Consider the following 24,371-nt stretch of genomic DNA (forward strand, 5'->3'; position numbering starts at 1 on the left):
GTCTTACAAAGGCAGATGGTATTTTATCCAGTGTTTGGGATGCATGAAGCTTGAGTGGAGTCATTTCAGGGAAATTTGGGTGCTGAAGGATTCTTGGTGTGACTCAAAAGATAGAACAAATTTTGAGGTGGACAGAGAGAGACTGATCAGTAAGGCTTTTTCCCTTCTTATGTACCTGCAGCTATATAAAGGAGAGGAATGTTAGATGCAATCAGAAGAGAACAGACAATATATTCTGGCTTATGATTTCTCTGTTAGGCAAAGATGAAGGTAGAAATGGTGTTCTTTTTTTTTTTATTATTTTTGATATTACAAAAGGAGGAAATGAGAAAGGAGCACAACATTATGTTAAGCACCTTTGAGAGAGTGAAAAGTTAAAATCATTGTCTGTGTTGTCAGGCTTTTAAATGAGGAATGATGCATTAGACTACCTGATTTTATTTGATTTGTTAGGAAACCAGAGCTGTTGTGCTGTTTCTTGAACAGAGTTACAGGCTTCATTTTAAGAGAGATGCAAAGCTCACACATCATTCTGGAAGAGATCAACATAAGCATTTTCTATATCATGAGTAATGTTTACTGGAAGAAATCAAATTACTGTTACACAGACCATCTGTTTTCTTTGCATGCAATCATGTAAGAGTTTTAGGACAAGCCATCCTATTTAATCAATTGTAAAGCTCTTATGGAAAGGCACTGTTTTCTATAATAAAATCTATTTTTATGAAAAATGTTAGAGTTTTTAAAACTGGATTCTTCCAGATAAATATAATGTACATATTGTTCATAAAATAAAGAGTAGGGGTATACAGCTTTAATCACTATCTGTCAAATAACTTAATTTTAGAGTTTTTTGGGTAGCCATTTTTGGATTTTTTTGGCTCTGCAACTCATTGGTGCTCAACTATTATAGCAAATAACATAATGAGTAATGTGGTCCATTTATAGCCTGGGAAGTTGCTTCATGCCTACATTTAGCAAACGTAGTATATAGGTACCCTATTTTGTAGCATGCCTCCTGTGTTAAAAGTGAACACCGGGGAAAAGAATCGTCCATTGTTTAAATTCTTACACTTGCAAAGACTGAATTAAAAAACATGTGGCTTGCTGGAAGATGACTCTGTGGAATGATACTAGAGAAACTTGAATTTATGGTGTAAGAAGTCAACGACAGAGTATGAGATTTACTTCATGTTTAAGAGTAGCACATTCATAGTCATATGCAGTCCTGTTAATTTTAGTGGATGTTTGAGCCTGCCATTTTATTTTTTTATCATTTCTGTCAGCTTCCTTGATTTGTATATTTTCTTTGGGTGCACATAGGTTGCTCTTGAATTCAGAGGAAGTTGAAGGTTTGCATCTTAAGCAAAGTCTCTGATTTCAAAAGAAGCTGTGTGCATGCAATCCCAGAAGTTGCGCTGTATTGTATCAAATGCCCCTGAAATAAAAGAAAGAAACAAGAACTGTAAGTAACATAATTGGAAATTCCCTGAGAAGGTTGGCTGTCCTTCTCAATGAGGTCAGCAAGCCTGAAATTCATTTGTTCAGACACTTTCAAATCAATGATATTTTGTCTGAATAATTAAGCTGCTTACTCAGGCTTGAAAAGTGTGTGGTACTAAATTCTTGCTTTTTCTTGGGTAAAAGTGAACAGGTAAAAAGGGAGAAACAGATGGAGCATGCACCTGGACAAATGATAGTGTCTGCACTCTGGTGCCATCCCATGGTACAGTGGAAGCTTTCTACCCAGGGAAATGAGCAGCCTCGTAAATCCCTTTGTGAAGACTGGACTCAAGATCTCCATGTCCTATCTATTCACACTTATTATAGTGTCATTTGTGAACTGCCAGTATGTGGCACAGGGAAAGCTGCCTACCAAACTGTGCTAATCAATCCTAGCACCTGTCTAGACTTGGAGCTTAACTAAATCAGTCAAGAATCTGAGGAGAACTAGATCATCAGTTAATCTTCTTCTATCATTCTGCATTAATTCAATAAAAGTAAAAAAGTAGAAAAAGGTGAATGACTTACAAAATCATTTAGGTAATAAAGAGTGAAGGATAAAAAATAAAAATGCAATTAATAGTGGTCTAAGAGTTTTACTCTGTTCACAGTATTTTATACTCAAATTCAGCACCCCTTCTTTCCGAAGAGTATTAAATACAAAATAAATGGTTACCTTTTGTGTGTTTGTGTGTGTTTTCAATTCCACGCTTCTTTTATTCAGAGGGAAGAAAACTGCAGGCAAATTAGGTATTTCATAGAATCACAGAATCATGTTGATTAAAACAGCCATCTGGAGGGCATAAACAATGATGCCAAGTGAGAGAAACTTAGATAATTTTGCTCAAGACCTTGTTCAGTTGAGTTTGGAATATCTACAAGGATGCAGATTCACCAGGCTCTTTTAACTACTTGTTCCTCAGCCTTCCTTTTAATGCTGATGTTCTCCCAGAAGTTCATCTGGTTGCTCCTCATGTCCCTCATCAGTTTCAAGTCCAGCCAAGTTCTAGCTGCCTCGATTTTATCCAAGCACTCCTCCTAAGTAACCCTCCCAGCCTTTTCATCCTCTGTGTTTCCACTCTACCCTTCTGCTATGCCTGCATGACTTTCTACATGGTGAGATGGGATGTCCCTGTGCACTGGGGAGGCTGTTGTCAGCAAGCAGCTTGCTCCTCTGGGCCCCTTTGCTGCCTTGATTTTCAGGAGACACATTCAAGTTTGAGCTGTCAAAAAAATGGATGTAAATATTTGATTTAGATTTTTCAGGTCATCCTTCTTAACTTCCCACCCTTCCATATTCACATCCCCAAATCTTTTTCAGCAAGATACACCAGTGTAATCTGAAGGATATTAAAACATTATATTTCTACAAGGGTTTGGCTTGCTGTTGAAAAGTATATTGATGTACTTACATTTGTCATAGAAGGTATTGGAGTAGTTCTTAGAACAGTAAATGCTAACACTGCTCCTTGGAAATTATCATATTTTTATAGTTGAGAAATAAGTCAGCAAAATGACTTAATTTGCTTAGAGGTAAAGAGAGTGGTAAACTATGAATTACTGTTGCCATAGTTACACTGTATTTTGATACCATAATTGTGTTCATCTAAACAATAATAAAATAGTTTGCTAAATATGCAATTACAGTGAATGTCTTTAAATAAAAGTACTGAAATTGTGACTCCATTTTAAGTGCAGCAACTAGAGAATACTGCTGTTTATTTTAAGAATTTCCTGTGTCTGCAGTGCTGATTACACTGAAGTGGGAATCAATGACAAGGTGCCATATAGGAGACTTTATTTATAGTAGCTTTATAACTGATCTAAAGTGAGACGATAGATTTTGATACCCATGACCTTTGATAGAAAAAGAGAAATATCTCTGAAGAGGCATTTCAGTTTCACCTCTAAAGATACTCTTAGTGATAAAAGTCCTTTGTGTTTTAGGCTTTGCGAGGATATTAATTACCCAGTCTTGCTTAGATTATTTTTTTCTGGATTATTCAATTCTCTTATCTATTCAGTTGACAAATCAGAAAACTCATTCAGGTGAGATCTGAATTCCTCAAAGCTAGACAATTGCCCTTTTCTGCTTTTAATAATGTTCTTAAATGCAGTATGTTTGGGAGTTTGCATGTTTGCTTTTCTCCAGTTGAACCAAGTCAGCCCAGCGGTCATAGAGGGTGCGACTGACGAGTGCATTCCAAGTTCTCCTCTCCCACTTCTCTATCAGATGTACTGATTTTCAGAAGGAGATGGAGCAGAAAAGCACTGCAGATGGTTATCACGCTTGACTTTGAACTGGCCTCCCACAGCTCACTTGGTGGTACAGGGAGGAAAAGAGGGAAACAGAAATGCTTGGTCACCATTCTGCAGAATATTAGGTCTGACCAGCTCATCTTTGAAGAGGATAAGTATGAAAAAACTCACAAAACCAATGCATAATCTTTAAGGAAGACATTATAGAGTGAAAAACAAGTAGAAAAGACATTTTAGAGTAGGTACAGGAAAGAGAATATGCGTAGAATGATGGGTTTGAATGAGTATTTCAGAAAGGGTCATGGTCATTGCTGTACTACATGAACAGTGGGATAGAAACTTCAAAAATGAATGCATTTAACGCTGATGAAAGAAAAACTTACTTGAAATGTGCTTGGTTAACTAGTAGAATAGATCGATATACGCTACTGTAGAGTAAAACACTGGAAACCCTTTACATACACGTTAGTTCTCTACAACTAAATAGGGCAGCATAAAAGATTCTGGCACTTAGTAAGCAATGATTCCCCCAGGCTGCTTATTTGTAAACCATCTCTCGGGGTTTTTATTCCTCAATATTGGTTACTGTTGAAGGCAGGATGTAGGAACTACTTTAATTACAGTATGATTGGAAATTATTGTTCCAGTGCCTTCATATGCCACATTTGGTCTCTATATCCTCTCTGTCACAGGAAAACATCTTACACCCAGAGCAAGAAACACAAATTCACTTGGCTGTCCCATCTCTCTAAGGGACCTGATGCATGAGTGGACTAGAGACAGGAAAGAGAGAAAAGCTCCAAAGACCTACAGATCATCCTGCTGGCAGGGTGAGTAAATGTCCCAGCACCTCAGTCATGTGTTGTCAGGTACACAACTTTAAAAATTGCCTCAGGAATTTTGTCTCCATTGAGAATATGATGATAAAAATGACTCCTGCTGCCAGGTCTCTCACACTGGTGCCCCACATGTGTTCAGAAGTACTAAGGCCAATGTCTTCCATATTTTTAGTTTAAGCCTTTAACATGGAGTTAAAAGAATAGGCAGTTCTGTGTTGTGGGCTTTTAATGCATGTTTTGCTGTTAAGGCCCTTTTCAAATTGGGTGGGTGAAACAGAAATATCTAACTACTACTGAATCAGTCCAAACTCCTCATGATTGAAAAAGAGATCCAAAAGGGGAAAAAAAGAAAAGGAAGAAAACTCATTTACCCAGGGCTGACTGTACTTAGATTCCTACAGATCTAGGCCTGTGTTCCCTGCTTTCCCCAGGCAATTTTTCTTGCTTACAAAATGCAATGGAAAAAAATTAACCAGTAGAGAAACAAATGTGTAGTTGATTCTATGACAGTCAGAACCTAATTATACAATCCCCATTTCTTTCTGGGTTTGCCTCTTCCAATGAGTGGTAGCGGCAGAGACCACAGCAGAGTCTGCAGCATTTCCTCCAGTTCATAACAGTGAGCCAGAAGGTCTGTCAAGTACCAGCAGTCCAGTCCAACAGATTCAAGCATCCCATGTACAGAAGACGACTTATTTTTCAAAAAGACAATGCAGATTGAGACAGATTAATAACATGGCAGAAAATCCAAAGAAAACTGGAAGTTTACCTTGGGGTCCTCTATCTGGTGGTTTGTGTCTCTACGAAAGACACATTAAAAATGTTGTCCTCCTCCCTTGGCGTGGCTGAAAGTCACTCTCCACTGTGTTTGATCCTGCCTATTTCTATACCTTAAATATAGGCAAGACCTCATCTGTTTCTGTCTGCTGTGCTGAGACAATAAAGCATGAGCTAAATGAGTAGAGCAAACCCATCTTCCCTGCAACCCAGGCCCAGTGGATGCAGTTGAATTATGGTTCAAGCTGTGTGACAGCCCACCCCAGATAAGAATCTTAAGGCAATTTGCCAGAGCCTACAACACTATAGAACAAAATGAAAGGTGCTCCAGAAGACAGGTACTTTCCTGCCAACAGCTCTCTGATGTGCAATGCAATATCTAGTAGTATAATAGTGCCTTTACAATTCCTGCTAGATGATGTCTTTAGTATAATGTTATGTTGTTTTCTTAGAATATAAACAGTGTTTCACCTTTGATGAAAATCTGCTTTTCCTACTGCACATTATTTGAGGGGATGTGTATGAAGGCTGTCTGGACTTTGCCTTACTCTCCAGTTAGAAGAAGGAGTATTTTGTTATTTTTTACTTTTTGTTTTGTCTTGTTTTCTTTTGTTTAAAGTAAGTAGCACTCTGATTGTGATGAAAGATTATGCTGGTGCACAGAGTTTTTATGGAAATCAGGTAATTCCTTTGCTCACGCTGAACCCAATGGCAACAGTAACAACTGGCCCTGCTCTCTGTTGCTGGACTCTGGAATCCATAAGAAAAGGTGTTCAGGGACTGGGGAGTAATTTTTCTGCTCTAGCATCTGCTTCTTACCTCCTTGTGGAAAAGGCAATGGAGCAGATAGAGTCTGTGGGCACAGGTTTGTCCATAATTCATAAATAACACAGTATCTTCTTCAAGAATGTAATTACACTCTCTTATTTTAATACTGTACTTTATGAAGCACCGCTAATTTCCCCCTTAGTTCTACTTTATTTTATACAATATCTGTGCAATGGAGATGGAGTTGATATGTATTGACACGGTGACGCCATTAAGTGAGGGACTGTATGACTGAGAGCAGTAAAGGTGTTCAGTAGAGATGTCAACATATTTGAAGCTTAAAGTTAATATGATTTTTATTCTTAAAACCACGTCTGTGTGTGCTGCTTTTGCAATTCACATATAAAAGAAAATCATCCTCAAACTCAAGTTTTATTGAAGCTTCCTGAACATTACTATAGGGAAAATAAGAAGCTGGTAAATGATTAAATGTATAATTAAAGGTTTCACTTTTAGTCCTGTCACTCCAGTGATTTATGGTTTCCATTATTTTGTCTAACTAATGCACTTCTTTTTTTTCCAGTGTTGTTTTCTTTTATTCTTTGTCGTTAGTGTCTGTAGTCTTATGGTAAGGAAATTTATAACAAGGACCATGTTTTTGTCCTCAACTGCAAGGTACAGAGGACAGTTAAATCAAAATATAGAAGACACAATACACTTCCCACTGCAGTGAAGTGTTTACAATGTTGGGCCAGAAATGCTTTACGTGTAAGAACAAAAGGCAGGATGTAGTCTCTGTGCTTCTCTGCTGTCCTATTTAGGGCTGAAACAGGTGTCTTCAGTGACCTGTCCCAGGAAGGCTCAGTAAAGGCATAGGGCAGGGATACACAATCTCCCTCTGTAGTGCATACCAGGATTGGGTGGAAACCTGCAAACGCAGCAGAAACTCCCTTGAAATAGCCCATAGCAAAGGCTGAGCACAGCCCAGTGCCTACATGCTGCAGAGTCCCGGGTCTTCTCTGGAGGTAGGTCCCCATAGCAGGGTTTTTTAAGAGGACTCATCATACTTTGTGCTCATCATCACAGCCTGACAGATACGTGTGAGTTCATTGCTTGTGTGAAACAGAGGAACTTTCCCTTCCTTACCAGGTTACCCAGCCACTGGGCTGTGCTATCCTCTCACCAGGCTTTCTGCCAGCTGTGTGAAATTTGCAGCTTTGCTCTGGTGGGCTGAACTCGTACCAGTGGACCACTCCCCACTCCTGTTTTTCAGATCAGCTTGTGGTTCTGCTGGAAAGTGTGTGTCCATGCTGCCTCAGGGTGGGGAGAGCCTGGAAATGAGATCCCTGAGTGCTTCAGCTGTATGCTTGTGTAATGTAGGGTACTATGGCTTCCAGCTGAGTCTTTGAAAACAAGGGTATTTTCTGAGCAGTGCCAATCTGCCTGTGCCTGTTAGGTGTATGCTGAAGAGATCTGAGATTTTTGGGCTTAGGTGTTGCTTCAGGTTCACAGAGGATCCTGAATTTCAGATGAGCACCTTGTTGCTGAGGTAAAGTTGTTTGTGGGACTTCAAAGAGTAAGATAGAGCAAGAAATGAGCCTCAGCAGCCCCTGAACAAGTGTTTTCTGGGGACAGTTTTCATATTCAGACACATAAATGTATCTGTTATCCAGTTTTCTTCTTGACCAAGAACCCACCTAGAGAAATAAGATTTCTTCTCCTACCAAAATATGGTACTAAGATTGTCCTCTTATAGTAATTTCACTAAAGAACTGCTGTTCTTTTCCAGACTATTGCAGATGAAATGGCTTGGGTTTTGTTTCTGGTTGGGCCTTTGAATTCATATCCATGTCAACTTCACCTAGAGTTATTTACCTGAGCAGAAAATATAAGTTGTTTTGTCTTCACTCTTTTAACCTAAATATGGTTTATAGATGCACTTATTGACAGTTCACAACAATGTTTAATACAGTTTATTTGTGCTCTGTTGAAGGCACTGTCATTTACATTCTCCATACTATTGTATAAAGTCATCGTGTTTCTTTTATTCTTTGTCTCACTGAAAATACTGAGGCCATTTTGTTTCAATGCTCTGCAATAGTTACAGTAGAAACTTCCACAAATAAGAGATCTTTACAGAATCACAGCAGAATAAAAGAGCATAAAAGTGATTTTTCTTCAGAAATAATTATGTAGAAAAGGACTTTGGTTTTGTATTTCTGTAGCATGTCTCTTTGTCTTTTGGGCAAGTTTTTCATTCATTACCCTAATATTTTCCAGCTATTGTTTCTTTTTTGTTCTTTGTTTCTTTTACAAGAACAGGCTGTTCCAGGAAGTTATAAGAAGTCATAACTCCAGTACTGCCTTTTTTTTTTTTTTTATTTTTTAATTGTGGTATTGCTGCTTTTAGAGCAAATGTGTGTCTGTTTTAGGGGAAGGACTTACTCACCTGAAACTTCTTGAGTGATAACAGCTGGTTCAAGATCTAGTGATCCACAGGAGAAGTTCCTGTTACTCAACTTAATCATCAGACCTCTAATTGGCAGCCTGACATTTCCCCTGCCATCACAGTCCCTGTTTGAATCAGAGGTCTCTCAAAATTTCCTAACAGCTTTCTTCAGATCTGACTGAATTAATGGTTGGTCATTACCTCTCCTTCAAAATAATAATTAAATATGTGCAACAAATCCAGGCCTACAGCAGTATTGTATTGTACCCTCTTATTTACCTCTTGCTATTGCTGGAAGTCTCTTGGTGTAACTCTTTTCATGGCTACAAAAAACAAGTGTAGTATCAGCTACACTTAAAAATTTTTAAGGTTTCTAGTCTGGCACTGGGAAGCAGAGGTGTAGATCACCTCACAGTGAGGTGAATGGTCCCAGTAATTTCAGTGGTCTTCCATATGTGAGTCGGAGTTTAAAGTGTGCAGCATTCACCTGCTTCTTGAGAAGCTTCCAGAGGAGCACTGTTATGTCCTGCCATCCCTAATATTTAGCCTTGTATGTGGTTAGGAGGAAATAATTTGTATTTTGGAACTGTCATATACATGCTTATTTTGACAACACTCTGATTTGTTGTTTGTTTTGTATTGTTTTTGGGTTTTTTGTTTTAATTTATCAGACAAATGCTTTTTCATCTTCTGTGACATAGAAACCTAGCGTGTTAATTCATCTGAGCTTGTGGATTACTGCCCTTTTAGTGATTATGATCAAAAGTGTTACAAAACCCTTGAGGCAAACTCTTTGCTGGAATGAAATGGCATGAGTTATTTGAAGTTAACTGGTTGAGCCATTCCAATATACAGCAGAGAGGAATTTGGCCCCTGGTCCATATACCGATGGACTATACTGGAGTTTTTACCCACACCACTGGCATATAAAGGAGTATAAGTTTGCAGGCAGAGTATTTTTTCTGTTTTATGCCTGACTCGGTATTATTGGACTCTAGATGCTACAGCATTACATATGCCATATATAAATATAAGAGATAGAACAAGAGTTTTCATGGACTGGGAAATCATGTGCAAAGCTTGAGACCTGTAGTATAGGATACATGAATTCCAATCAAGTTCCCTGAGAATACAAGTTCAAAACAGAAAAAGGTCCTTTTTCTAGATCTCACAGTACATCTTTTTGCCTGTTTAGCATGCAGCTCTTATGTGACATTACAGCTGTTTCTTCAGAAAGCATGAGCAAAAACTTCTTTCTGTAGATCACAAGGAAGAACAGACACATGGGAAATGGTGCTTGTTTTCTAAAATGCATATATTCTGTTATGCATTGTTGAATAATGGGGGCAAGCAGCTAGCAAGAGTCGATTCGATGAGAAATTTATGCAGAGTTAGCATTGTGATGTGAACATGTTCAGATTTTTATTACTTACTTGCTTCCAGGCTAAACTTTTCTGTCACAAGAACCTCAAGCCATTAGAAGCCTCAGGTCCTATATAAGGACAGTTTTTCTGAGGGGGGATTATCCCTTTTTTGATCACTGAGTTCTTTAGGAACTTTGACAGGTGTCACGTAAAGCTTCTGGCTAAGGCAGTGCATGTGTAATTTGACTAGGTAAGCAGAGACACGCAGAGAGCTGGGCCACTGCCCAACACATCAGGCAGACCTGGTCCCAAGGTGCAATGCCCATAGCTGCTTTCTGCCTTTTCAAACACAAGACAACGTTGTGCAAAAGCCAAACACTGGAGCTGTTCCTTTAATTTGGTCCTGTTCTGCTGTGCTGAACCCAGATGAAATAGTTCACCTGCTCTTCTCACATATTTGCTACCAAGGAATAAAAGGCCATTCTTGAGAGCTGCTGGAGTCAGACCCTCCTAGAATTGTGTCAGGGATGTCGCTTTCTTGTAGCACTATAACATACCAGAATAAAGATTTGTAGCAGAATGAGATGTATTCAGAGAGAAAAATAAATTTAATGATTGCGTGATATACTCTGATTCTCACTTTCCAGACTTTCAATAAAAACACTTTGCAAGATATTATTGGGTTAACCTGGACTGTTAGTATTCAGGAAAGCAGCACAAGTCGTCTGGAACTTCATAGCCAGACCTTTTGATGTAACAGAAAAGCAACATTTCTCTTTCTAACTACCTAATCCATACAAGAAAAAAATGACTGAAAGACTCAATTTATTTCCCACAAACCAGTAACAGCTACCTCTCCTTGCTTACCTCCCACTGCATCTCCTTTGATGAAATAATTGCATTCATTCTTGCTGAAATACTAGCATGAAATAATTAGTATTTGCATTTAAAGCAATGTGTGTTTGAGCATCATAGTTAATACCATGTGAAGGTGGAAGATGTTATTTTATTCACTGTTTCTGGCAGCCATAGGTTGTAAACAGAGCTGAAATATATTGAGTTGCTCTTCAAATTCTAAGCAATAAAGAGTGCTTCTGTTTTGCAAGGCAAATAGTGATCTTGGGGTACCATTATTTAGTAGCTTTTAAAGCTTTTCACAGCAAGGTAACAATTGTGGTATGGTATTATAGAGTTTTAGAGGCTAGTGTAATATATAATCATGTTTTTTGATGGATATAAAATAAAAATGAAAAGTATGGCAGCTGTTTTAGTGAGGTTTATTCCTTTTTTTCTTGATACACAGTTTTGTGGAGTGGGAGGGTGGAAGAAGGTAGAGTGAATGGAAATCCCTGGGGAATTTTTGAGGCTGAATGAAAGGAGAATATTTCTGATGGGTTTGATAGGAGAATGACTGTTCCTTACTTGTGTGCTTGCCTCTTGCTTTTGTGTTTAAGAGGCAGTAAAACTTCATCGATGGTTAAGAAAGATGGTTTGGAGCAATAAAGACTAAAGGTTCATGAAAATGAGAGGTATTTTAAGCAAATGAGGAAAGCCTGTGAGAAAGGCCAGAGTGGCTAGAGCAATATTCAAATGAACAAAATAAATCTGAGATGGGGAGAAAGAGAATTGATGTGATGAGCTTGGTAACATTTTTGCTGCTACAGTCTTTGGGATTTATTCACTATTTTGTCTTAACACATACAAACATACCACCTGCCATCCTGGGTTTGAGCTTATCTGTCTCCACTTGCTACATTTTCTCCTTATTCATTAAAACCCTTTGAGAAACATACTCTAAATTGTAACCCAAGGTAAGTTAAATGGGTTTCTGTTAAAAGGGAGAGATCCTTAACTAAGCAAATTGAATATTAAATCCATATTCACATAGCACTGTAGCCTTTTTAGCTTGCTTTTTCCTCAGGCAACACGGGACTAGCCTGAGAGATTTTACTGACTTCAAATGCATTAAATATATTGATCTGCAGAAAGCTTTGGCGTCAGGCTGTCTGTAGTCTGTGTTATGCTGTTGGAGAGGAGATGCTTTTGCCTCTGTCTAGAGAAGAAACAAAATGAAAAACATTATCAGAGTTTTAAATCACTGTGGAAGCTGGAGAGGCCAGGGAAATTGGCTAATAGCAGCTGTATTGCAATTAGTGGGGAAGAGCTTGGCTAAGAGCAGCAATGACTCTTTTTAGCATCTCTGAAAACTTTAAACAGCGTCTTTTTGAAAAAATTTTTTGTCCAGAAATAACCTATGTAGTCAGCATGTACCTTCTCACCCGGATCAGCAGCATTTTGGAGGGGATACTTTACTTGTTCTTTCCCATTTATAACATCATGCTCTTTCTTCGTAACAGAGTTCCCTTGATGTCAGTACAATCTTCACTGAGTTCTGGACTAGCTTCAAGCTGTGACAGTATCACATAAAGCCACTTAATTTTGCCTCCTATTTTTCTTTACTTTTTCAATAAGTTGCTTAGGTTCAGTGATTTGCCCCCATGACTTTCTTAGTGCTTAATCAGAGGAAAGATTAGTTATGCAAATATTGCTACGCTTGCAATAACAGCTCATGTGAATCATCCTCCATCATCTTGTCACAAGAGCAATAAGTCCAGGCTCCAGCTACAACAGGGATTGAAAGGTTGTATTTTTCCCATCATAGTTTAACTGAAAAAAATGTGACTTGGGTCATTGAAATCAGTCTGGGTTCACCAGAAATAGAGGAAATGACTGCTGTCCTGCATCACTGCCTACTCCATTGAATAATTATTTTTTTCCCCTCAATAATTGCCTCAAAAAACCTTTCCTTTAGTCAGGCCTAAATAGGACTTCCAAACACCTTTTGCTGCAGTGCATAAATACATCTCCTAATGGTATCCATCACTTTAATACCACACACTACATGAAACTCCCCTCTTCCCACCAGCACCAACTCACATTTTCCCTAGACCCACCACACTCCTCTCTTTCCTGCCAGACAGCACAGAGCTACTTACTGCACTTTGCTGTACAGGACATCTTCTACCGCCATCACAGAATAGTTAGGGTTGGAAGGGACCTCTGGAGATCATTTAGTCCAGCCCACCTGCTAAAGCAGGTTCATCTACAGCAGATTACATGGGGATGTGTCCAGGCGGGTTTTGAATGTCTCCAGAGAAGGAGACTCCACAACCTCTCTGGGTAGCCTGTCCCAGTGCTCTGGCACCCTCAAAGTAAAGAAATTTCTCCTTGTATTCAGATGAAGCCTCCCATGCTTCATTCTGTGGCCGTTGTCCCTCATCCTATCATTGGGTACCACTGAAACTAGTCTGGTCCCATCCTCTTGACATCCACCCTTCAGATATTTATAGGCATTCGTGAGATCCCCTCTCAGCCTTCTCCAGGCTGAACAGACCCAGCTCTCTCAGTCTCTCTTCGTAAGAAAGGTGCTCCAGTCCCCTAATCATCTTCATAGTCCATTGCTGGTCTCTCTCCAGTAATTCCTTGTCCTTCTTAAACTGGGGAGCCCAGAACTGGTCTCAGTGCTCAAGTACCGGCAACCCCCTGCACATGCATCTCCCTAACATGCAGGTTTCATACAACTACGGGTACCTCAGGACCCTGTCACTGAATGTTATGTACTGTGGTGCAGTGGGGAGCATGAAAAGACTGGCGATGGCATGGCAGCCCTCTCCTGAGGTAGCTACATTGAATTTGAGAATTAGGCGTACTTCTGGGTACTGTTCACTCTTCAGAGCTGGGAGTTGGTCTGATTTTTGGTTTTAAAATTGTTTTCATGAATGTTCATCTATTCTTTTTGTCAAACATTTGTTTAAGTATTTCCACTCATGCTAGTTCACATCTCAGTGCAGACATTACAGCTGGTTTATGTGCTTTTTGTTTTACTTAGATAACATATACTCTCATCAAGTGCATGCAGGCTTCCCTAGAAAGTGCCATTTTTTTGAGTGTCAATTCCACCTCCACAAGTGCTGCTGTTTTGCTTTCACACATATGGTATTCGATTATACTCTCAAAGAGGAGAACCTTTCTATAAGGTCCAGGTGAAAGCTATCTTCTCATTACAGACAGTTCTTAGCTGGTTTCTACCAGCTAGTACTAGACTTTATTTTGTTGTGGAGCTGTGCTGGTGTAAGAAAACATGAGATAAATACGCCTTGCAAATGTAAGTAGGATGTGATTTCCAGATTATATCTTGTATTAGTTACTGTAAGTGTGTAAAATAATCTCCAGTTTCCTACAGGAAGTGCTTTACCAGAGTGGTTTATTTGTATTATCCTTTAGCTTTGAAATGGAATATCTTATAGCGTATAACTAAGGATGCTGCTATGGTGAATTAAAATTATTTTCTGTTGTGTAGTTGTATAGTACCATGCCTGTGGTAATGAAGGAAAAGGAATTGGAAAGTGTGTGTTTGTTTGTGTTGTTTGTTTTTCTTCAGTATCATGGTGGAAGTTTTTTACTAGAAGAAAAAAATAGGGCTGGTTAGTCTATGTGGCAGTGGTGGTTTAGGGTCAGAGGAAGACAGATGAGGCTGAGATGTTGGTGAGACGGACAAAGAAGAGTAGAGATTTGAAGTTGTCTTAAATTACGTGAGCGTTGGTGCTATTTGCTCTTTGATCAGTGTGACCTCTGCTGTTTGGAAGAAAAATTAGGAGTATAGGCTTGGAAGGGATGTCCTGAGTCACTCTGTATCCCCTCTTGCTATTACAGCTGCTGTAGTATATAAGCCCCTTTGAGAAAGCTGTAATAGTGTATCTTCAATTCAGCAGGACTCTTTGCTCTGTTATAGACTGGTTGATCCCCAGCTGAACTCCTGTAAAATTGGAAGCCTCTTAATTTTTGACTAAGGTAAGTTCAAAGCCACTTTATTTGTATTGTGTTATTGCCAGTATTTTCCTTTAGCTTAAATGACTTTGTCTTTCTATTGCCTATGAAACTTTCTCAGGTTTTATTTTTTGTGAGAGTTAATAAACTAAGGCCTTTGAAACGTGTCTTTTCAGGTGAGTGCAGCGGGGATTTGGGATTTGCTTTTTTGATTGGGTGTTCTGTTTATTTTTTCATTTTTAAAAAAAATTGTTCTTGTTTTAGTATGTGTAAAGCTACAGTTGCTGAGAATTTCAAATTAGTTTCCCACCAATTTCTACAGCATTGATGCTTCCTAATATAAATAAATTTCTTGATAGAAATTGGGCTCCTCTATAGAGAGACAGCTTATTGGAAGCATTTAGGCATCTCGAGTAAGATGAATCTCCCCTAACTTTGGATACCTTTGTCTAATTTAGTCATCATGAGCTGTCAGTATAATCATTGGAGAGAAATAGGTAAAGCTAGGGTCAAATTAATCTGACCTATTTTAGATATCTGATTTAGGTTCAAAGGAATTGCACCCTAAATCTCTGAGAATCATGGACACCTAAAGTGGCTTGTGTTTATCAGAATTTTTGCATTTAATCAAAATAGTCCCACTCCTTCTGATTGACAGATTAGCTCCTGGTTCACAGTTGTAATTCCTGTTACTGTCCATGAGTGCATGTCCTTGTGCATATACTGGGAACACACTAGAATATAATGGTACTGCTTCTCAGTTCTCAACATGTTATCAAATTAGGAAAAGCAAAGGCCTGCTTTAGACCTAAATGGACATATTTTCTATTTTTTCTGGAATAATGGTGATTGAGGGCTGATTCTGTGCTTTATTTTGCAAAACTCATGGGTTTTTGAATGCTCTTCAAAGCTTTAATACAGAAATTCATTGTTGGCAAAGCGGGAGGGTGTCAGAAAAGATGTTTTGTTTTCAGCTACTTAAAGCTGTTAGATATCGGGACAATTGGGACTTTCTGGTTGTTGCCAGGGGTTAGGAAGGCAGACAGAGGACCTCGGATAATGTAAAACTTTCTTGTTAATGGTTTCTGTGGAATAATGGTTTCTGCAGTCTGACCCACTGTAATAGTGAATATTCAAGTAATGTCGTTAAGGACCCAGAGTAGATCAAGAATTTTTAAGACTAGTCACTCCTACTCAGACCTTGAAGGAAATACGAAAAGTGTCCAAAACACTTGAAGGACGATTTTCAATCTTGTGCTAAAGCCAAGGATCAGCTTGGGCTTGTATTGATTTAATGTGCTCAGTCAATCTCTTTTTCTAAGGAGGCAACAATGTCTGTAAAGGCTTGCTGAATGACAGTTATTCAGAATTATTTGTAACAGCCTATTTGTAAGTTTTTCACAGTTTTCCATGAGCCTTGTAAGCAGTATATCAGGAAACACACTCAAAACTAGCACAAGGCTGTCAAAAAGTGTCTCCTCTAACACATACTTCTGGTCAGCGATGATCGTAAGAGTTAATAAGTCTACTTGTACTTCAAAATGTGTCCAGCCTGCCCCGCCCTGCCTCACCGAAGTAGAATTCCTCACCCAGAATGACTAGTCCTTAAATCAATTAATATTAGTCCTCCTAGGCTGGAGGGCACTGCAGGCTGGGGAAACACTTTCTGCTTTGCTGGGCAAAAGGGAATAATGTTCTTTCATTTGCAGACAGTGTCAGTTCAGAGCTGCCCAGATACACTGAGAGGTGAAATGGATAAGAGGAGTGAATGCAGCCAAGACAGCTCAAAGACTTTGGATGAGCTGGTGGTCTGTATGGGCCAAGGTGGGGCAAACACTTGTGGCCTATGGTATGTGCATCCAAAATGGATGGAAATGCTGTTGTTTCTGTAAAAATGTAAAGGGAACAAAATTCCACGGAGGCTATCAAAAGTGGTTTGGATTAGATATTATGTCTTGCTCATGCCATCCTGTGTAAATAGAAGTCCTACTTACAGGTTTGTCTGCCAAGGCAGAAAATGGAGGGTATTGCATTTGTGTGTTGCTATTTTATAGGTTTTAAAATATTGATGTATTTACTTTTGTGGCAGAGTTGTGCTTTCTGAAATAATGATAACATTCATCTAGTTTACATCTGCTGATTTGACAGATGTCCATCACCTTGATGCTTCATGAATGGTCCAAACAAATCTTATTACTGAGTCATTTGTACTCACAATTTGCTCTGCTGTTTGACTTGGCATGCATGGACTTCACTGTATAATTGTGCTTTTGTGGGGGTAAAGCTGATGCTCTCCAGTGTCTGTGTTCCCATTGAGAAGCAGCTGCCAGACCTTTTTGATATCACTGCAGAGTTTCTCTACTTTATCCTTGCAGTTGTTCTTATAGTTATAGGACTGAAGAATCATTTTTAGGGCAGTGTGGCTCATCTAATACTATGTTCCTGCTCAATTTGTAGACCCTGCATAGCATCTGCTTCTTAATTAACAGTACTGCCTGATGTAGTCTAATGATGCTGTTCCCAATTCATACCAGTCTCTTCACTATAATTCACATCACACTCCACTATTGTTTCACATCATACTTTTCACTATAATTTCATTGACAGCTTACTTGAAGACTTGTAAGCCAACTATAAATGATGAGAGCTCATTTTGTCTCATTTGACTGTACCTGCTTTCATGGCATGAAAATTCCACGGGTTGCTGGAGAGCAACTGTTTAGTTTGTTTCATTCATTTATAACATAGCCTTGTGGGATTCCACAGTGTTACTGTTTTTTGTTTGTGTTTTACTTTGAGAATAATATCTGTTTTAATTATGAATATAGTAAGAGTTTGAGTTCCACAGGACCATAATGCTGGTGTTATCCATCTCTTTTCCATTATCATCTGCTGTTGCAGTCTAAGGATCACTATCTGCCCTCGGAAAACTACCTTTGGGGTTTGCCTTTGGTGATAAGGGATTGACCTGAATACCCTTTCAAGACCTAGAATATCATGTTTGGAACATGCTGGCTTGGTTTTGTTGTCTTTTAAAGCACTTAATTCTTGAAAGGAGACATGGTTTATTAGTGAAGCTGTGGGATGTGTTTTAAAACTAGGTCTGATCTAAGGGTCATCCTACTCATTGTGATACCAATTTATAATCACTGGTTGGTGTGATGCTCTCTTAAACAGCAAAGTTGAAATACTTCCCTTGTTTCATGTAGACCAAGCCTCATTAGTAACCCCTTCACCTGTGGTATGACAAATGAGCCTTCCCTCCTGCCCCTACAAACAAGTACGACTAATAACTTGACCTTCTTGTTGCACTAGAATTACTATAAATCCTAGTAATCTGTGTAAAATCAGATGGAGGGGGGGAGGAAAATCCAGACAGCTTGTATCTGAAAAAGGGAATTGGATACTCTTAAATCTGAAATGCGTATCTCAAGATATACTCATGTAGGTACTATGGCATTGCTTCATTTTGAACCTGGTGTATTTTTAAAATTTAAAATATTCTCCAAAGGTTATGTGTGTAGTTAAGTGTTAGTTCAGAATTGCATGTTTACATACATGTATGCAAATATACAGGATTAATAAGGAGACTGATACATCTGTAGTTGCTGGAATTCTCTTAAGACTTTCAGTCTGACCACGTGCCCTGCTTTCCTGGCCCTCTAGAAGTTTCTACTAAACAACTTGTTCCCTTTCTCTCTTGTGGACTGATTTTTGTCAGTTATTGGTTTGCTGGACAGGTGCTGATCTTCCTCAAGCAGTACTTGGGACAATATGAAAACAAATGCATCTTGGGAAGAGAAAGGAGTCTGATCCAAGCATTCACTCCTTCAAAACAAACAAAAAATGTAGTAATTTTTTAAATGAAAGAGATGAGGATAAGAAGGAAATATACCTACTTCAGGTGTAATATGTTTTGACTCTTTAAGTATTTAAACTATGACTTTAAGATGATAGTTAGAAAAGCTACTTGCTATCACATCTTTTCAGAGATATTACAAAGGAACAGTGTGGATGATTCTATTTCAGCTTTATGAAACCTTTAGATGTTTTGAAATTTTTTCATATTGTGCTTGTAGAAAAACATCTTTGAACAGTGCAAAATCAGTTCATGTCAAAAGGTCTGTTTTAAGTTTGGAGTCCGGCTGATCAACTAGAAGTTTTGGCTTATAAAAGCTGTTGGGCAAAATATTATCATTTTACTGAAGGTTTTCAGCTTCTAGCAAGCAGTATGTTTGACAGAAAATTTATACTGAAATTTGTACCCAGAACCTTGTGTTTATAAGACCAACTAACTTTCTAATATTAGACAATTATTGTAGGTGATAGTATAGTCTAATTAGACTATACGATGATAAAATTCTAACAACGTCCTAATCAGATTTCTTTTTTAATTGATTTACAGATGTAAACAGGAGTTAGTCTTGTTGTTGTTCCCCAAGTATGCTGGAAACAAAAAATTATACAAGGAAGCAGTCTTTTGCCCTTTTGATATACAAGCTGATGCTTAAATTTAACTTGTTTAAATTTGAATTTTAGATATTAAAATTTAAAGTTACTAATTTAACTTTTTAAAAAATGGATTAGAACTGCACATCAGCTGAGAACAGTATGGGTGCCTTGTTAAGATGATTCATTAGCTAATGAGTAGTAAGAAAAATAAATCTTTTTCTATGGCACAATAAACACTTTACTGTGAGTTTCCAATGAGTTTGATAGCACAGGGCCATCAGCCTAGGATGACCATGGCTGGATTGGGTTGAAGGGGGTGAAGGTGAGAGTGAGATGTGGTGGGAGGATAGAGAGTCATATGCTCTGTATTTCCTTTCCTCTGCCTTTTTGTCTCTTTGGCACCATCAACTCCTTGCATTTCCTTCAGTGCATTGCTGGGCTTGCATGGCATCTACAGTAGCCGATGCAAGACCCATTGCAGGTCAAGCCTTGATGCTGGATTCCTGTAAAGGAGGATTGTGAACCTCTCCCTTTTTTTAAGCTGTGGTGGGTTACAGGGGTGCTCTCACTGGTTGCTATATGCAAAGTCTCTGACATGGCTAGCATGAGACCCAGTACAGTAGGAATAAGAGGAAGATGGAGAAAATAAAGAGGAAAAACAGAGCAGAACACTTCAGCTTCTTGTCTATTTTACTTGATAAGTGGACTAGAATACTCTGTGTGGTAGGAGCAGGGATTTAGGGAAAGCAGAGATTGAAGTGGCGGATGTGGAGACATGTTGAGCCAGGGCACTAGTGGTTAATTTAATGAACTGCTGTCAGACTAGTGCATGTCTCATTTGCTTTATCTTGTCCTATGGACTGTAACTTCTTTGGATCTGCACTTTTAATCACTTCTTACAACTCTGTTTGGAATTCTTTTTCTTGGAGTCCTACATATGCTACTGTAGTATCCAAGAACAAGTTTTACATTCTCCATTCAGAGTGGAAAAAAATTATGTTCTATTTCAACCTTAAGTTTTATTTTGGATAGACTTGGGCAATCACTTGGACTTTTAATCAGCAGAAAACCTATTGTCTGAGTGCAAACAACAGCTAGTCACACATTGTGAAAAATCTCGAAAGTAATTTATTATATTAGCTGTGTGAACAAAATGTTTTCCAGCCTTTTCCTTCTGTTTCCCATTACCATGCAAGACTACACTTTGTAGCTGTTCTGTAACTCTCTTTTGAGAATTTGTCCAGTTCTGTGTGACATGGGATATAGTAGTCTGACCATTGCTTGAGTGCTCAGATAAATTTAAAATATTCCTCAACTTTTAAGAGAATGATACCTCATTCTGTGTTTTTTGAATGCCAATGTTGCATAATGTATCTATGTGGATTTCTGAGCTGTGGAAAGACCCTACTGGTGCAAGTGTTGGTACAGATAAAATGTGTTTTCTGAAGATTCACAACCTGAACGTGTCCTTACCTACATCAGTCAATATCTTCACAAATAGAAACTGCTCCTCTGTTCCTCTGGAAGCTCCATGACTGACATTACAGGAACTATAGTTTTCCACTTTTGTCAGTGCACAAGAAAGAGTGGTGTCTGGGGAATGTATGTGTACCAGGCAGTATAAATTAAGTCCCTCTAAGTCATATGGTCTGGTCCCATATCAGTTTTAGGGTGCTACTTAAATCAGAACTTGTGCAGAACAGACACAGATGAGCATTGCTTTGTGAAGAGGAAGGCAAGCATTGGTATCTTTGCTCTGATGTAGCACCAAGAGCTGGCTTTTGCTCTTAAAATTGGGAGTATAAAGCTCTTTCAGCTACAAAGAATTACTGCAATGTTTTGATATATGTTGTTTTGTGTTTGTACAGCCTCAAATATGGTGGAATCCTGACTTGTGATTAGGATTTGTAAGTGCTATGATATATCAACAAAAATGTTTCTAAGTTGAAAATTGACTGTGACTTGAATTAATTCCTAATGACATGGTTTATTGAACATGTCTATCCTGTGTTTCAGAAAAGACAACCATGTAATTCTAGTATTTACTTAGTATTAACTATTAACAGCTAACACAGTGCCAGTTAGCAGACCCAAAGCAAGGGAGACCTTGTATGAGATCAGGCTGTCTGCTTTTTTGCTCCAAAGAGACAGTCTAGGGTCTCTTCTCAAACTAACCCCTGCCTGTTTACCTCCACAGAGGGAATGAAAGCCCTCAACATTCTTGGTTTTATGATAAATAAGTATGAAATTGCTTTTTGAAGATGTAAGTTGCATCCACACTGCCAGAGTTTTTCCCTTTTCAATTAGCATCTTGGGGGACGAGAGAAAAGCTGTTAAAATTGGCTATGGGTTTTGCAAAAGACATAAGGAGATGCATTACAACTTTGGATAACAAAGCAATTCTTAGAAAGCATATGGACAGATTGCATTTTGGGATGAGGGGGTGGGTGTTTTGGGGTATTCCTTTTTTTTTAACAAGTATTATATAGTATATATAGGCCCCAGTAGAGAGCTGACACTTCTCTTTTTGTTCCCATTCTGAAGTACTAGGAAAACAGTTGTAATAATTTCTCACTTCCCTTCTGGTGTTATTAAAATGTTTCCTGGATGTCATCTGAGATAAATGTAACAGGTGCTAACACACAGCTACTAAATCTTCTAAGACTGTGAAATAGCTGTTCCTGTCTGTCCAGTCTCAGCCTTGTAATAAAGCACCTTTTAACTACAAAATCTATAAAAGCTATATGAAAGTCCTTGCATCCTGTGTTTTCCATTCTGCCCCCTGTTAAGCCTCAGATGTACGAAATAACATCCATATCAGCTGTTACTCTAGATTCATGCATGCACAATCGAAAGTGTAATAAAATACTTTTTTTTTCCTATGACTTCATCATGAGACTCAATTAATACAAACTTTGCTGTTCAATACTTATTTTTATACCTGTCCAGGATAAGATCTAGAATCCAGATGCCATTTCAATCACGTTTTGTACTTGGTAGTATAAATTACCATTGACTTCAGTTTAAGCTTAGAATTTCTTCCACTCTGCACTGCTTAAAACCTATCCTTCCACAAGACCTGTTCTGCTATTACTCACAGTGCATCTTTTCCCTATCACATGCACACAGTAACATTATTTTTAGCTCGCTAATCTGTCTAATGCACTGCACATGATATATCTTGAGTGAAATCACCTTTCCACAGATTATGACATTTTGGGGAAAGAAAACATATATTAGAATGTTTGAGGCTTTTTTAGTGATGCTGTTTTGTGGTTTGTTTTTCCCCCTCTATTAACTCTACTACAGAGATAATGTGGTTTTAAGGCAGCAGGGATGAGGAACTTTGCCTTGACATGTCTTCAAACACAGGCATACTCATCTTTGGCTTAATTTAAACATCTTAAAAAACATGGTCTACTAAATATAAGCCTCTAGTAGAAGTGAAATTGTCTGTTAGCTTTTTTTAAATTGAAGATTGGGAGACTTTTTTTCTTTCATACTGCATCTTCAGATCTGCAGATGATGTTCTGTTACAATGCTTTTTTTTCCTGGGAGGAGCTGAACACTCATCCTCGAAGTTATCTCCCAAATCTTCTTGCTTTCCTGCTCTTTTCTGCCTCAATAATCAAGAAAAAAGATACTTGCTGAAATTTTCCAAGAAGAGTTTTTATTTTACTAGTAATTCCAATTCCAGGAAGCTTTAGAGTTTTGTAAGGAAATAAAGTGAGTGCTACTGAAACTAAATACCTCTAATACAAAGTTAACCTGAATTTAATCTCTCAAGTCAGTATTCCCATAATAAACTGAATAATTCCCTAGTACATCTTAACATTTTCCTAACACACAGTTTAAGGCCTGACGTTGTGTGGGGCAGGGTGGTGGTCACAAATCAAGTGATTCAATTCATAGCTTTATTTGGGGAATTTGTAGAGCCATACCGCTACACAGACTTCTCCCCTCCTCTGCCTGGCAGTAGCTGTATCTGCTCTAGTCAGTTATGCACTGCTGCACCTGCAGAGATCAGAGCCATCTGCTCTATGTCAGTTGGACATACTATCATTTCTTAAAAAATTAGGCAGGCTTAACAGTGATTTTTAAGGTAGTGTTTAATATAGTCTGAAGGGAAAATATGTAGAAATCGCAGTATGAAACATACATTTTTGACTCCTTTGTAACTATACCAGTCAATTCCCTCACTAGTGAACTTGGTATAAACCTTTTAGTGAAAGAACAAGTGTGTGCTCACCAAACAAATTGAAAAGAAAGAAAAAGCCTGACTTCTACTCTGTCCCTTTCCTTCCTCTCTCTTCTTGAATGGCTTAGCCCTAGAGCAGAGGTGTCAAACTCATTTTCACTGGGGCCATGTCAGCCTCACAGTTGCCTTGAAAAGGCTGAATGTAATTTTAAGACTGTATAAATGTAACTACTCCTACATTTAAACAGCCCTAAAATTGCATTTATCCCTTTGAAGGCGACAGTGAGGTTGATGTGGCCCCTGGTGAAAATGAGTTTGACACTCCTGCTGTAGAGTAACAGCCAGATACCTGCCCTCTGCTCTGAGCACAAGGCTGGGACTGGGGTTCAGGCTGGGTTTGGGATTCAGTGGGATTTCAAGTCACAGCAGGGATGTATCATCCTCTCCTTACCTCCCCTCTACAGGTATGCACTATCAGGTGTTTCATGGCCTCACCATAACATTCTCACTGAGCAGAGTATTTGTTTCCATCTCAAACAGGGAGAAAAAGATCAGCTTCTTAACACTACAACATCACAATTTCCAGAGAAGTAATTTCATGTGACTTTGCACTAATACATTGTTATATTCGTTGAACTTATGGCTTGGGTATTTGTACAATATAAGACAAACCAACATTAGATTATGAAAAAGGAAATGAACAGTGCTGATGCTGCAATATTTTCATGTTGTTAGAAATGAATTTGGAAATCTGGAAAGTGATATGAGTCTTGATTCAGCTCCTGTGGTGTTGTTGCTCCAGTGCCTAAATATTTAATGTTTGCTCTTTTTATTCCAGAACCGAGCAAAGAATTAGACTCAATGTGATCCAAACTGTGGCATTTGTTGGAGGTCACTCCTGTGACTTGTTTCTAAATTTGCACTAAATGTGGTTA

General features: G+C 38.5%; 1 protein-coding gene across 23 annotated transcripts in view; it reads left to right on the forward strand.

Moving 5' to 3' along the window:
• The window catches only part of LOC102098626 (poly(rC)-binding protein 3), a 524,682-nt gene that overhangs the window by 99,880 nt on the left and 400,431 nt on the right, over window positions 1–24,371 (forward strand). For 16 of the 23 annotated variants that reach the window (XR_010470368.1, XM_065052857.1, XM_065052853.1 and 13 more), the window contains exon 2: window positions 4,455–4,592. The exons of 4 other annotated variants lie outside the window; for them this stretch is intronic. Coding sequence is in view for 1 of the 19 variants with exons in the window: in XM_065052875.1 (XP_064908947.1) it covers window positions 14,752–14,809 (58 nt within the window). In the remaining 18 variants the exon portion in view is untranslated. Of the gene's footprint in view, window positions 1–4,454; window positions 4,593–14,751; window positions 14,811–24,371 lie in introns of those variants that run through there. 3 more of the 23 variants (XM_065052875.1, XM_065052878.1, XM_065052856.1) reach the window with 1 other exon arrangement.

The sequence above is a fragment of the Columba livia genome, chromosome 2, assembly GCF_036013475.1.
Source record: "Columba livia isolate bColLiv1 breed racing homer chromosome 2, bColLiv1.pat.W.v2, whole genome shotgun sequence".
Classification (NCBI taxonomy): domain Eukaryota; kingdom Metazoa; phylum Chordata; class Aves; order Columbiformes; family Columbidae; genus Columba; species Columba livia.